The following is a 16,076-nucleotide window of genomic DNA, read 5'->3' as shown; positions in this document are numbered from 1 at the left end:
TGCTTTCTAAGCTACTTATAATTATTTAACCATTTATACAACTGAAGAAGATATACTGGAGACAGTCAGAATAAGTACATAGTTGAAGGGTGTTACAACAGGTACAGGGATTTAGAGGTATACAGTCCTAACCACTGCACTGCCTGCTGCCCCATTCCTATTCCCTTAAAATCATGTCATAACGTATGTACATACATATACATATACATATACATACCAGTGAAAAACTTCAGTTCGTAGCATCCGTGCCAACATAATTAGTACAAAGATTTTGATATATATTCCATGACCGGATGAAATGACAGTGCATAGCATAAAACCAAGCTGCAGGTACACCGTGTTAAAGCAGAGTCCGTTCCTTTCGTTCAAAGTGAAAAAAAATTACGTAATCGTTTGAAAATCTACGGCCACAGCTTCCTTCCCGAGAATCGACAAACGTTAAAAACCTCTCTTGTGAAGCAGTGCACTGCATGTGTTCATTATGTCATTATTGCCCGGTTGCACCAGGTTACTCTATGAGAGCTGCCCCAGCAGAATGGTCAAGGGGACAGTCCAGCTCTGTCTGTCACTATTTCCACATCAGTGACAGTCAGCCTTGCTTTCAATCTCACATATAAAAATGTGCTTAACTGCCTTACTCCATGTTATTGGCAGAGATTTTAGTACTACTGCACAACAACTAATAGGGGGGTGCGGTGGCCCAGCGGGTTTGACCAGGTCCTACTCTCCGGTGGGTCTGGGGTTTGAGTCCCGCTTGGAGTGCCTTGTGATGGACTGGCATCCCATCCTGGGTGTGTCCCCTCCCCCTCCAGCCTTGTGCCCTGTGTTGCCGGGTAGGCTCTGGCTCCCCGCGACCCTGCTTGGGTCAAGCAGTTTCAGACAATATGCGTGTACAACAATTACATCATGTTCAGTATGTAAGGTCTTCAGAATATTCCTTTTTTTAAATCAGTTCAATTCAATTTGTTCTTATAGAGCGCTCTTCTCATGCAGTGACACAGTGTTCATTTTTTAAATCGTTATTTTAAACATAAAGAGGCCATCCATAAATTCCTTACTGTAACTTAGGTAACGGGCAATTTAACCCTAAAATCACGATCTTGTCTTACCACTCTTTCCCTAAAAAGGTAGAGTATAAAAACTGGTACGCAGGTTCTTTGCTAATTGGCATTTACAGCCTTTTGGCCCTTTGCTCCCGACCCCCGGTGAACTAACTACTGTTTAGGCAAGGCAACAGTCCTGAGGGCTAAACGTGAACGAAAAAGGTGTCAGACTTTGGTTAAATCCTAGGCGGCTCACTGGTGATACTGAACACTTTGGTTAATGACCTTTGTGTGACCAGGTAACCTTTCACCTTCCAGATGCTTAGGGCACTCTTGCCTTGGTCTAAAGAGGGAGAAGCACGACACTTCTGTGCATGTTTCTCATACCGACACACTGCACAGTCTCTGCTGACCTGCGTTGCTCTTCCTGCATGACTTCTTCCGTCACACCTCTTTAGGCCTTTACTCAACTACTTGGAAATTTAGCAGCGTATATCAGCACTTCGTACCTCACGCTCCCTTACTGTCTTTTTTCGGGACGTGTCCGTGATATGCGCTTCATATTCACTCCTTTGTACGTACTGAAAAAATTCGGCCAAACTTAGATTTTTGTTTACTGCTGAGAAATCTGTTGCTTTGTGACGATTTTTTGTAAAATTGTGCTAAATTAAAATCAATTCAACTCACACACACAGTCTGAAAATGCTTGTCCCAAGTTGGGGTGCAGCGAACAGGAGCCTAACCCGGCAACAGAGGGCGCAAGGCTGGAGGGGGAGGGGAGACACCCCGGACGGGATGCCAGTCCATCACAAGGCACCCCAAGCAGGACTCGAACCCTAGACCCACCAGAGAGCTGGATTCGGCCAAACCCGCTGCACCACCGTGCCCCCTTTATGAATTTAACCGGTCTGATTAAATTGCCTGCATTGTGTGAATATGTGAGCGATCGTGTGTAGCTACACTGTGGCGGACTGGAAACTCATCCAGTGCCCCTCTTTTACCTTACTTGACCTTGTGCCCCGTGCTTCTGGGTAGGTTCTGGACTACTGAGACCTGAACAAAAAGAAGCAGTTAACAAATTGAGGAAGTTAACTGGTTTGTAGAGAATTAAGAGAATTAACATTAAATATTAGTCCTTAATAGGGGCACGGTGGAGCAGTGGGTTGGACCGAGTCCTGCTCTCCGGTGCATCTGGGGTTCGAGTCCCGCTTGGGGTGCCTTGTGACAGACTGGCGTCCTGTCCTGGGTGTGTCCCCCTCTCCCTCCGGCCTTGCGCCCTGTGTTGCCGGGTGGGCTCCGGTTCCCCGTGACCCCATATGGGACAAGCGGTTCAGAAAATGTGTGTGTTGGTCCTTAAAACTTTAAGCATAGACCCTGGTAAAGTAACCTATGCATACTGGTTTCTTTGAAAGCTGAGGCTCTTTAACCCTTAATCCAGCCTCGGAAATAACAAACACTTCTTGAGTTTCCTTATGTGGACCAAACCCAGCGTGGTTGTGCTCTGCTCATCCCAGAAGTTTAAGGGATGCTGCTCTGGTGCTCTGGTGATGGGGAGCAGATGGAGGGCAGGAGACCAACAAGAAGAACAGGAGAAAACAATAACCTTTCCTAATTTCACACAAACCCCTCCGTGTTAGACGACGTGTGATCCTACGCGAAGCTAAATGACCTTTAGGAAGATTTTTACCAGTGGAACGGGTCTGAAGCGAAGGGGGGCTCTCAGCTCTGTATTTGATGTGGAAAGTTACCTCCTGGATGCTGCGTGCAACCGGCTTGTCCTGATGGTTGGCCAGTATGAGGAAGGGGAGCGTGCAGAGTTGGGGGTGCTGCAAGGCGGAGTGGAGCTCCATGCGCGCCACCTCCAGGTCTCCCTCCGAAGAGACGCTGTCCAGGACAAAGATCACTCCCTGGGATCCCTGGTAGTAGCGACTCCAGTACTTTCTGATATTGTCTGCCCCTTGAACACAGACAGATGCTGCATATTACTGCCTCATTTGTGTACCTGATGAACATTTACTGTTGGCTTATCATGGAAAGTTAATGTGGAGTGAAATTAAAAAAAACAATATGACAGATAACCAAGAGCTTGCTGGAAATTAGAAGTTTTCTGGTAACATGGCAAACGCACACACACACACACACACACACACACCATCTGAAACGACTTGTCCTGTATGGGGTCGCGGGGAGCTGGAGCCTAACCCGGCAACACAGGACGTAAGGGACACAACCAGGACGGGACGCCAGTCCATCACAAGGCACCCCAAGCGGAACTCAAACCCCAGACCCACCGGAGAGCAGGACCCGGTCAAGCCCCCTGTGCCACCGCCTCCTCCCCCCATGACAACTATTTAGTATCAAATACCCACTTCAGGTCACTCTCAGCAGACTTTTATTTACACAGTTAGCAACTAGAAACCCTATATACTACCGAAAACTACTTAAAAATGACAAAATTGAAATGTTTGTGTTTTGTATGTGCTTTAAATAAACGCAGGACATACTCACATTTGTGGAACACGACCATTGCGAAAAGGAAGTGCTCTGTAATTTATTATTGTGTTTGCCTTTATCGCAAGCATCATAAAGGAAGTCGCAGAGCGATAGCTCCAAAAACACCAGCTTTGCGTGCCAGCTTTTACTCCTGCTTCTCGAGCCTGAAGGGACAAGCGAGTGCCTAAACTCGCTGAATTCAGGACAAAGAAAAGTCTTCTTCAAAGCCAGCATCAACCCTGTGGCCTATTAAAGCGCCCTGCGCACCGATTTTCACGTGCGGGTTCCGATGGGAACTCTACAGCAAAGTTCAGATGCCTCCAATTTACAGCGAACATATGGTTCCTTTTCTGTGTGGTAACTCGGGTCCGCAGATCCCGTCACCAAGGTTCAATGCGCCACAACTCTATTTGTTAGTGTAAGTAATTTGAGGAAGAGACCTACATGCTCACAGAATGAGTCATTCTCCAAAGCCTCCCCTCTCTTAATTTGGCTGTGAGGGCTGTGCAGAGTCCTCAAGGGTTGGACAGGAACAAAAGTATGGTGCAGAAGTCTCCCTTATTACAAGCATCAGGCAAATCTGGGCTACAGTGGGGTAGCTTACGTTACATTTACTTAGCAGACACTTTTCTCCAAAGCAACTGCCAATGAACTCTATGTAGTGTTATGAGCCCACACCCCTTATTCACTGCGGTGACTTACACTGCTAGATACACTACTTACAAGGGGTCACTCATCCGTACATCAGTGGAACACACTCTCTCTGTCACTCACACACTATGTGGGAACCTGAGCAGCATGTCTTTGGAGTGTGGGAGGAAACCAGAGCACCCAGAGAAACCCACACAGACACAGGGAGAACATGCAAACTCCAGACAGACTGAGCAGGGATCAAACCCACGTTCGCTCACACCACCCAGTTGCTGTGAAAGGCTCCAAAGGTTGCAGGTTTGAATCCCACCTCCATTTGGAGTACCCTTGTGGAGCATAACCAATTATGTCAGAACTAATTTACATATTGTTCAGAAATGCGGAAGCATTCAGTGCTGCCATCTATTGGTTACTCTATGGACTTCAGAAAAGGTGTCTTCATTTTTCCACTGTACAATTTGAAGGAAACCCTGCAATAGCTTTAATAAACATTTAATGAAGCGCTGTGAACTGCTGGTGAGCTAAAGTGGCATAGGTCTTTCGGCATTGTTCATAACCAAACTGAGAACTGCACGCACCACAGTATAGCCTCAAGCGTACAATGAATAGGACACACCTCCCAATTGTTTCCCAAAGGCATATTGCATCCCATTAAGACAAAAGCTTACTGAAGATTACTCATTACATTTGAAGAGCGCATCCAAATCGTACATATTTTGCCCACATGGGGATACCACTGCTTAGTAGCGTGCATGGTCTTATTTGTGTTATACTTCACCATGCCTATGTTCCAACTGGATGAGCCACCATCCCCTGGTTGCTGCATTTTCCAACTGCTTGAGGGACACAGGTTAACCAAGAACACACCCCCTCATGTCTAATTCATTACAGCCCTGCATGCTCCATTTTCATTTCAAGACAACTGCCTAGTCATATGAAATAAATCATTTAAATGAACTCCCTTGCATACCTGCTTTTATCCTCTGGTGACTTTTTAGACTTGGAGGAGAAACAGACAGCCTAGGATTTGATTAATTATGTGCCAATAAGGGCACTGTGTGGACACCAGCTTTTCGACCACCCCAGTATCGGTATGACATCAGAAATGTGTGCGCCAGACCCACTGAATCCTCGTGGTCCAATGTGGTAGAGAGAAATTCCTAAAATGAGCCAGGGCAAGGAGCTGCCCACCAGCTTCTGCCGAAGCCCTTTATGCTTCAAAGACGGCTCGCAAAGAGTTTTGTGGACAGAATACCCTAAAACACCCTCGTTCAATATTGCACTTGTACTTTAATAAAGGCCATCTCATTGAAAATGTCCACAAACACCTCTCAGTTACAACAGCTAAAGCCAGATTCAGACCAGAAACATTACTTCTAGATATGCAAATAGAGGGCTGTATTATTAAGGGAATAGTCAACATACTAAATGTAGACTAAAACCATTTATCTGAGCGCTGCTGTCAGCTGCATTTCCCTTTCTTGCCTTTTACCATCTCATCTTTTACCTTACTCTCTTCATCCTTGCAAACTGCAAAAATTCAAAGAACACAACGTTAACAACCCGAAAGACCTGGTCAACAGCGATGAATTTGCAGAGCGCGCAGCGAATGATGGTGATGCTTCAAAATCCCGCGAATAAATGGCACACAGAAAATCATGTAATAATTGAACAGTTCAAAGCACTTGGGTTGCTGGGGCGTATGCTAATAATTTTACTTTTTAGACACAAATCTAATTAAAGACCCAGGTTGCGTTCGCAGATGAACCGTACTAAAAATCGCCACATTAGTCAGAAGTACTTTTTTCATGACCTGGTTATGATCACAGCAAGCTTGTTTTCTTTTTTCACCACATCTGCAGCCGGTCTGCTGAATTTGAAGGCCCACATTAACTGCTAAACATGCAATGCCCTTACGCATAAAAAGTAGGTGCATGCCACAGCGACAGGCATTGACAGCGCTGATACTTTACTTTACATGCTCCATAAATAAGACTCGACAGTGGGCTGGCACTGGCCTAACGTGCAGGGACAAATGCAATGCTGCTGTACATATTTCAAAAAATATGCAGAATATAGAATACAAGTATAATGCAAACCGTTGCGAGTCAAATCAAAGTAATGTTTTACTCAGTTTTTTTGTACATAGTTTATACTCCGCTGTCCTCGGTGAATTTTCGGCTGTCAGTCTGCATAATTTATGCACTGGACATGGAACAAAAGATAACTTTGTTAGTGGTTCCTCAAGATTTCATTCATGTACGTAATTATATCAATATTTTACACATTTTACAAATAAATATCATGTCATATTTGCTGTTTCCAGAAAAGTTAAGTCCAGTTGAAGCATGTGACCTCTTCCAAGAAGTGTAACACACACACACACACACACACACACACACACACACACACACAGTCTGAAATCACTTGTCCCAAGGAGGGTCATGGTGAACCGGAGCCTATCCCAGCAACACAGGGTGCAGGGCTGGAGGGGGAGGGGACACACCCAGGACGGGATGCCAGTCCATCACAAGGCACCCTAAGCAGGGCTTGAACCCCACACCCACCGGAAAGCAGGACCTGGTCAAACCTGCTGCACCACCACGGCCTCCCCAAGCAGTGCTAATAAATACAAATTTTTTGCACACTCAACAAATTCTTTTTTTTTTTACATTGATCATGTATTAGTCATTATTGTAACCTGCCTGTAGCGCTAGGCTGTGGGAAAGAGACAAATGCATGGATGGACTCATTTATTTATATTTTCTTATTTGAATTACAGTCAGAGCTCATGTGTTATGATGTTTGTTAAGGACAGAACACGTGATCATTGTGGCCTTTAGGAAGACGCAGCAAGGCTCCCAGCGCCCTCCCTTTCTCAGGCTCGCCGTACCTCTGAAAAATTTTCACTGTTGACAATAGGACGGCATCAACAACGTCTCTTTAAACCAAACAGATCTAGAAGAATCCTTGATTTTTCGTGTTCCTGACTGGCGCTTACACACATTCAGAACTTGTGGCGTATGCGAAGAGAGCGTACATACTTTGACTCCTATCTCCAACTCTAAATTTTATAAGCATTTCAAATGTTTTATATTTTATAAAAAGTAAAAGAAGAATTTTGTGCCATGATTTTATCGGCCATGAACTGCACATATCGCTGCCTGGCACTTTGCTATGCCAGAATTGTGTATCCACGCTGAAAGCCAGCTTGAATCTCAAACAAAAATAACCATACATATATCCTTCCATTCCCCTCCAGTGAGAATCTCCATTTGCGACACTTTGCCTTATGGATGGAGGTGCCACCGAGTCCAGTCGGACTCATAGCAACCATTCGTGTGGCTCCGAGGAACAGAAGAGGCCAAGTCCAGTCAAGTTCATTGTCATGTTTTCGTGGTAGGGGTGTACGTCGCACAACAAAACTCTTGTTTGAGCGTCTCCCGCAGACTGTAAAGTTATGAATACAACACCATGTGCGGTTTGCCAGTGCCTTCTTCTGTGCATGTCTGGAGTGTGAACACAGGGAGGAACTTACAAGCTCTGCATGCCCTGAGAACTTGAACCCCACAGCCACCAGAGAGCTCACATGCAGCGAGGCACCTGGTTCGCATTTATTCATCTAGCTGATGCTTCTCTCCAAAGCACCTTATAACCATTTACCCATTTATACAACCGGGTAGTTTTGCTGGAGTAACTTTCAGGGAAACACCTTGCTCAGGGATACAACAACAGGAGATGTGACTCAAACCTGCAACCTTCAGGGTCAAAGGCAGCAGCTCTACGCACTACACTACCAGCTTCCCCCTCTACCCCTTAAACTGAGTACTACAGTTTGTTGCGTAACTGCTACCAAATAAAGTGTTTCAGGAATTCGCTGATAGGTACACATTAATTAAGAGTGCTGTGTGGTGGATCTGGGGTTCGAGTCCTGCTCGGGGTGCCTTGCGGGGAACTGGCATCCTGTCCTGGGTGCGTTTCCTCAACCTCCAGCCCTGCACCCTGTGTTGCCGGGTTAGGCTCCGGTTTGCTGTGACCCTGCTTGGGACAAGCGGTTATAGACTTTGTGTGTGTGTGTCTGTGTGTGTGTGTGTATTTTCTTGGTTTGTTGAAGAAACAAACAACTAAATTAAGCTCCGATGTGTGGCAGCCGCAGCCACGATTTCCATAATGCCTACGGATGTAGCTCCAGAAACAGCAGTGACGAGGGGGTGCGACTGCATAATAAGCAAAGCATAACAAAATGTTGTCGTGTACAGTGCTCAATACCTCGGTAATATCCGTCTAAAGTTATAAATCTGAAATCAGAAACCAATCCCTCAACAGCCAGAAACTTGCACCTGGAGTGAAGGATAAGGAAAGGCCTGTTGAAAAACAACACTGCTTTGAAAAGTCCACATGAAGACAGTGTGTGTTTCCCAACTCGGAGCCTAATAACTGTTTGTCAGTGAGTTCAATGTTCTGTTTTTCATAAGAAAACAGACAACTTCACAGCGTCGTCATTATCAGTAAAGCAAACCACATTTCAACCACATTTTATTGTAATGTAAACCATTTTGCAACAAGAATTGCTGCAATGTTGTGGGGGTTTTTTTTATAGAAATAGAGTATAAAAATAAATGGTATCAGATACTCCTGCAAAGGTGGGCTTTTGAGGGCTGGTCAATTTTTTAGCCTTAAGTGAAACAGCAGAAGGGATGCGGTGGCACAGCAGGTTTGGCCAGGTCCCGCTCTTTGGCGGGCCTGAGGTTCGAGTCCTGGTGGGGTGCCTTGCAATGGACTGGTGTCCCATCCTGGGTGTGTCCCCTCCCCCTCCAGCCTTGCGCCCTGTGTTGCTGGGTTAGGCTCACCATGACCCATTTGGGACAAGTGTGGGTGAAACAGAAGAACCAATGGCAGACCAATGCTTAGTATGTGCACGACCCAAAAAATGGTAACACATCACTTTTGTCTCGACACAAATTACCATGGTAAATATTGTGTTAAGTCTAACTATATTAGCACTATTCAGATGTGAAGCCTATGTGCCTGGTAGCTGCTCCTAAGCTAAAAGAGCACGATAGTAAAATAGATTATAACGTTTGTAATTTTTACAATAATAGCCAAAATTATACAGTACTATGCAATGGAGTGTAAAGGGTGTCATTGTTTCTGAACGCAAATGTACTTGCTGGCCTGATGCAAATAAAGAAAAGGATGATTTTCAATAATGTGAGTGAGAACATTTTTTGTGCTTTAACAAACAGCCTCCAGCCATAAATCTTAACGTCAACTGATTTTTTTAAGTGGATTTCACAAAGGAACAAAGTAAGGATGATTTTATGCTGTCTTCCCAAAAGTTTTTTCACTGCATTCATGGGAAATAAAGTACTACAAAAAAAGTAACTTAACCTCTTCATGAATGAAAATCACTAAATGCTGTCAGTGGACAAGCAGTAAATCTCCAGAGCAACAGCTTCCAGCCTGACGGACTTCCCTATAATTTCAAGCCCTGGACAAATTTGGCAACCCTCCCTACCACCACCCCATGCCTTTATTTTTTCCACGGTGCTCTTGTTGTGACGATCGGCTATTTGTCAAGCTACACAGCACACCTGTCAAACCAGTACTCCCTATACGGCACTGACCAAGCACACTTTCATCGACCAGGAACTCCCCAACGCCTTCCATCTCTCCTCACTTCACAGACAGAGCAGACTTCAACCAACGGATTTCAACAATGCTTTTATTACCACCTGATATATCTGATTACTGTAATCTGAGTCAGTTCAATTCTGTTGCTAATTTATTAATAATGAAATATTAACAATAAAAGCAAACAAATACGACAATTTTATTACAATATGAAAATGTTTAGAGAATGACACGAGCTTTTGAGAAAGATGATTTTACCTTTCTTTAAATAAATTTGTTTCTTTGTTGTCAGTTTTTTCCTATCTCTGTATTCAGAGTTAAAAGCCCGCAAGTGATTTTTTTAAGGCCGGAGAAAATTGTGAAAATATGCTGGAGAAATTGGATATTAATAATATTGTGAAAGTGCTACTTTCATATATAATTAAGGCTTTACCGTGCTAACCGTGGCACATCTTAGCAATTTTGACAATGTTTGACATTTGACAGTTTGTTGGTGTACTGGTAACGATAAAGAGCTCTTGAGCTGTGAGTCTGGACATGGGTTTGCATCTCGCCCAGTCTGTGAAACAAATAAACAGTGCTACTCATTAGGTAACAACTACAATTTTCATTAGTATTAATTAGGCAAATTCAGTTGTTTCAGGAATCAAATTATGATCATATTTATTTTCAATATATTTTATATATAAATTGTTACGAGCAGGACTGCCCTTCTGCAAAACACCTCGCACGTAATCTTCCAGAGCTATACTGATAATTTTGTTATATAGTAAGTGTAAATATCATGTAAATATGAATTATGACTAAATATGCAATTTGATGATATGAAACTTCCATTCATAGCTTTTAAAAAAAAAGTCAATATGCAAGGCATCCCTTGTTATTAAAGGTTTTTAATAATGACCTCTGAACTGCAATGTATGACACTCAGGATTATAGAGCACAAAGAAATTCACTGTGTGAGGACATTTGCTTAAGAAAGATTAAGGTTCACTCAGATTTACCTCCAAGTTCCTTTACGTTCAAGATGGCGTTCTGGAATGGTACTGCTTTAATGCTAAAACCTGAAAGAGAAAACACAGAAATATTTTAAAAAGTCACACATTTACTAAAAGGAAAAAAAAAACTTATATGCATTCAGTGGTGACAAAAAATCCTTTTATGGCCAACCTGGAGAAGTTACCAGTAGCTTTATGCAAGACATATTTATAACTGAGTAAGTGTAACAGAACACAAACAGGGGATATGGGGGCATGGCAAATAAAAGCAGTACCTCAAAGTTACAGTACCTGAGCTACTGTTGGTGTGGGGTTCAAGTGCAGCTCAGCGTGTGTACAGTTTGTATGTTGCTCCCCATGTTTGCACCCCAGACATACAAAGAAGATGGCACAAGCAAAACACTTCCATCCTTCCCTTGTCTTAGAACCCATGAATGTGATTGACTGAGTCAAACTCAACTCAATGGCACTTTCACCCATCAGTGTAGCATGAATCAATGTAAGAGTACAGTATGTCAGGGAAGATGAAGCTGCTCCTGGGAGTCAGTTGCAATTTGATATATGATATGTATAATATATAATTATATGATATATAATTCCCAGGCACAAAGACCAGCGATTTCTGTATGATAGTCTTTATGAAAATAGCCATCTTTAGGGCTTGTGAATTTGCATTCAAAAAAACATTGCACTGCCATGTCATTTACAAGAAGAACTGTTGATAGAAGCAGATTTATTCATTTAGCTGATGCTTTTCTCTAAAGCACCTTATAACATCAGTTTACCTACAGGTATTTCCACCGTTTGAACAGGTGGGTTATTTTACTAGAACAATTTCAGGGTAAGTACCTTCCTCATAGGCACTACAGCCAGAGATGAGATTCAAACCTTTGGGTCCAAAGGCAGCAGCTCTAACCACTACACTATCAGCTGTTCCCTATATAGCCACCCTCATGGATGCTGACCTTTAGACCCCTTCCTAAGAGGCAAAATGACCTTCCCCATCAATCCATGGATACCAAAAACATTGTGTACTGAGTTTGTGCTTTTTTGACATTCTGAACTTCCAAATTTCCAGAATTCCCAACCTGTTGTTTAAAACTGGAAGTCCCCATAAGCTCTCTTTGGATCTGTTTAGCATTTACTCCATTCCATCCTCAACTGAATTGTTTATTTCACAGGACATTGACTTACGCACCATTAATTTTTATGTCCCTCTGGTTATCTTGTATCTGGACACAGTTCTCTTCATGCCCTGCTTTCATGTAACAGAGGCCCGAGTACTTAAGCAAATCCACCCACAAGGGATAAAGGGAAATTGTGTAATCACCTTGGCCTGCGGTATCATTCCAAGTAAGGTTTTATTTTGGTGCTACATTTGTTTATTTTTTTAAAGGAATACCTCCCATGGTATCATACAGCCACTGGTGCAGAGAGAAATTCTTGGTATTACATCTTGTTGTGTCACAAAGCTTGCATGTGAAGGAAAGCAAGATGTTCTGTGTCACATGAATAATATTTATCAACATATTATTATTGTTCAGGGGGTGCGGTGGCGCAGTGGGTTGGACCACAGTCCTGCTCTCCAGTGGGTCTGGGGTTCGAGTCCTGCTTGGGGTGCCTTGCGACGGACTGGCGTCCCGTCCTGGGTGTGTCCCCTCCCCCTCCGGCCTTACGCCCTGTGTTGCCGGGTAGGCTCCGGTTCCCCGTGACCCTGTCTGGGACAAGCGGTTCTGAAAATGTGTGTGTGTGTGTGTGTGTGTGTGTATTATTGTTCAGTACAGCAGCAAGTCATTGCACACATAAAGAAAACAAGACTGTCCAGTTATGCTGCTTTGAACGAATCAACTGGTTGTGTACAAATCTACAAAAAAATTTTCAATCTGGAACAAAATATGGATTAAAGTACAGTATTAAGTATGGGTGGAGTGCTTTACTGTTTAACACTCTCCATGTAATGTATCTTTAAAAAAATCTGATCCTCGTTGAGCATAAACAGAAAATAATGTAAGGGTAATGTGAGCCGGTGGGCGGTGCAGCCTGGAGTAGGAGGCAGGATTTGCCAGATGGACAGCTACCAATGACCCGCCCCAGCCCTAATAGAATAATGATGGCCAGCTGCTGCCAGTTGAGGGGAATCATGAAGGACTTTAATGCAGCTGGCCCGAGGGACGGGTAACAGGAGGGAGGGCCCCTAGAATGGACCTTGGTCTGTGTGGGATGAACTAATTTTCAGTTGTGCTTTGTTTGGGCAATAAAGTCCCTTTTTATGTTAGTTAAACCTGCTGTCCAGCACCTTTATTCTGCCCATGTGGTCACTGGAAGTAGGCCTTCGGTAAGCAATAAAACATGAGCCATACAATAGGCTGCTTTGAGAGACAAGTGTCCAGCTGCCAGGACCATTTTCCACAGGTAGACTGCTCTGAGAATTATGATTCTGGCAAAAATAGCATTCAGGTGGACTGGAAACCATGCACCGGATGTACACTGTGAGTGCAGGAAGTGAGCAGGTCAAAAGGGGTCTTTACCAGTGGTGGGTGTGATACTGTCACAGTCTTCCTGGCAGAGGCAGGAAAGCAGACTGGTTTTGCCAGCACCAGAGAGTCCTACACACACAACGTCATACTCGGGTCTTGCCGAAGGAGGTCCTTTGCAGCAAAGAGTTCGAAAACACTGGCAAGGGAAAAAAATAAACAAAAAAGCATATTTTCAAGGAAAAGGGGAAGGGCAGAAAGACAGTGGGTGGGGTGGTAAACAGCACAATTATTTAGCTGGCACCTTTCTTTAAGGCAGCTTAGTGTTTATATACAGTTCTAGGGTTAGGGCTGTTGAGTCAAACGTGATTCATGGCAACTACTCTCATGCTTTACTTGAGGGTATTACAGCAAGAGTTGGCATTTGAAGTTGAGTCCTTTGAGCTGAAGTCAGTGGCTCAAACCATGATGCTACCTACTGCCGTACCCTATTGCAGTTTTGCTCTCTGCAGTCCAGCTATACCCACAGTACTGCTTGTTTACATGTAATAGAGTAACAGCTTAAGGTAACCAAATGCAAACCTATTAAACAAACTGACATTCAACTGGAAAAAATATATGGATCCAGCTGCACTCCCTACAATGTGTTTCAGACAATAAAATATATTTAATATTTAACACTGCCAAAAGAAGTCAGCCCTTTTTTATTAGTAAGTCATGGACCTTTCGTGTTGTTTTCCCTTTGTGGTTGCGTTCACCTCATCGGATCACCCTCTTATAGCAGGAACAGACAGTGACCTGTCATTTTATGAATCACAGTCTTTGACCGGGAACCTGCTGTGAAGCATTAAGGGCAAAAACAGTGTGAACCGTAAATGAGAGGTTTAGGACTCATATGGAGTGATGAGCAGCCAGAACTAAAAAGAGACAGCTTTTATTAGAAGGATGGTTCGTTCTGAGTCGTTCTCCTTTGCCACTCTGAATGAACATGAAGCCTTGCGACATATTTTGTGAGAATATTTCAGGTCTCTCAACAACTGGTAAAGCAGTTTTCGCCTGACTTTGGCAGAAATTACGGCAAAGTCTCGTATCCTTCAATCAGTCAGTGGCATATCAGAAAGTCACTACTAATGCCCACTAATACTGTAGAGCTTTTGACTGTTAAAGATGAATGGTGAGATCCAGTGGCTGAATCTAGATTACTGTATTTCTTTTTGCAGACACCCTGCTTCATGTTAAGCAGCCACCAAAACCACCGTTCAAGCGGCAGCACGTTGACCGTCCATGAGCGGATGAGAATTTGGAGAGGCCTCTTCTTTACAACATACGCCTGTATGCTGTTTCTGGGTGAAGCGAGAAGACGGAAAAACATCAGGCAAGACAACAGTGACTGGCTCAGTAATTAACTAATCTTCAGAGATGAGAAATCCAAGAATTCTAGTTATAGCTACACAAAAATTCCCATCTATCAGACCTTTGGTATCTCCTAGACTTGCTGTAGTGGCCCACTTCCATCCTTTACAGATACGCAGTATATGCATTTCTATCGTATCATGTGTAATTGCCTAATGATATGTCCACGATGCTAATACCTTAACCTATCCTTTGATCCTCCTACTCACGCGAATGACAGCACGGGTTTTTCAAGGAGAGGGTGGTCATCCAATCCTGCAGTGTCCTAGTCTGAGGCACGAGAACATCTGCTTTGTCTGCAACGAGCACCAGCACAGTGATCCAAAGGGCCCCACAGCCGGCGGTGCCATCATTCCCATGAAGGATTAGCCATTCCTTCGTTTACAGTGCAATGAGGGGAATGCAAATTTCACAACAGTTGCTGAAGAAGCGTCCAACCTCCGACCCTGTGGCCCCAGACACAGCGGGTCCCCCGTGAGACCAGACGGGCCTGCCCCAGTCTGCTGACAAGGTGATTGACGAGGATGTTTGTTCAAAAGGACCCAAAGGGAAAAATAAATAATACCAAAAGGTGAAGCCCTCGTTGTGATGCTTTCAAGAATATCACAGTCACCTGGCTATGTCCCTTTGATGAAGGGGATCACTAAGGCCACTCCAAGGCACATCCAGCAAGGCTATCCTTCCTAAATGTAACGGCACTTTCACGGGCCTTGTGCTTATTCATAAAATCCACCGTGTGATACCTTGTTAAAAATGTTCCTCATATTTGCGCTGTGTGACACTTGGGAATTTGGAGTGCTTCGGTGAGCGGACGAATGCTTTTGGCACCACTACGCTCTCACCAAAACCTTTCTTTAAAAACCTAGGGAGGCTGATTTTTTTTTAATGGAACAACTCCTGCTGGTTAAATGGGATTTTTCTTTTCCAAATTGTTTCCTTACAAGGCTGTTACACATTTCCTCATTTTAAAAGGTGACTCGCTAGGCTTTATATAATTGACAAATCTGACAGATTTATCACTTCTTCCCTGACATGGCTGTGTTCTTTTCCACATTAAATGATTTTTTTCTAACGGGTATTGCTCATCCCATCCTGAACCTTCTGTTCTCAGTTTTAAAAAATATGTCTGCATCAAACGGCTGAAGTAATTAGACCCCTTGGTGGAGGGCCCGCACTGGCTCTGAAACAAAGATTTAATAGCCTTATTACCAGTCGCAGCCCTGATGCCACACAGCTGGGCCAGATGCACACCGCAGAAGCCACAGGATAAAGCATGAGCACAAGTGTAACCAATGCAGGGCAACAACAACGACGGCCACGTCATGTATTGATTTGTCTGAATCCCCAGCAGATAAAAACAGAATTGTGGA

General features: G+C 43.8%; 1 protein-coding gene across 1 annotated transcript in view; it reads right to left on the bottom strand.

The window, feature by feature from the left end:
- LOC108938383 (ADP-ribosylation factor-like protein 15) overlaps window positions 1-13,894 on the bottom strand; it is a 46,259-nt gene extending 32,365 nt beyond the window's left edge. The window contains exons 1-4 of the mRNA XM_029259333.1: window positions 13,865-13,894; window positions 13,348-13,492; window positions 10,826-10,885; window positions 2,792-3,000 (exon numbers count right to left, since the gene is read on the bottom strand). Coding sequence (XP_029115166.1) covers window positions 2,792-3,000; window positions 10,826-10,885; window positions 13,348-13,492; window positions 13,865-13,894 — 444 coding nt within the window. The remainder of the gene's footprint in view (window positions 1-2,791; window positions 3,001-10,825; window positions 10,886-13,347; window positions 13,493-13,864) is intronic.
- Between the last annotated feature and the right edge of the window lie 2,182 nt (window positions 13,895-16,076).

Source organism: Scleropages formosus, chromosome 17 (genome assembly GCF_900964775.1).
Source record: "Scleropages formosus chromosome 17, fSclFor1.1, whole genome shotgun sequence".
Taxonomy (NCBI): Eukaryota; Metazoa; Chordata; class Actinopteri; order Osteoglossiformes; family Osteoglossidae; genus Scleropages; species Scleropages formosus.
Note: the sequence above shows the minus strand (reverse complement) of the source record. Positions and strands in the feature narration are given on the sequence as shown.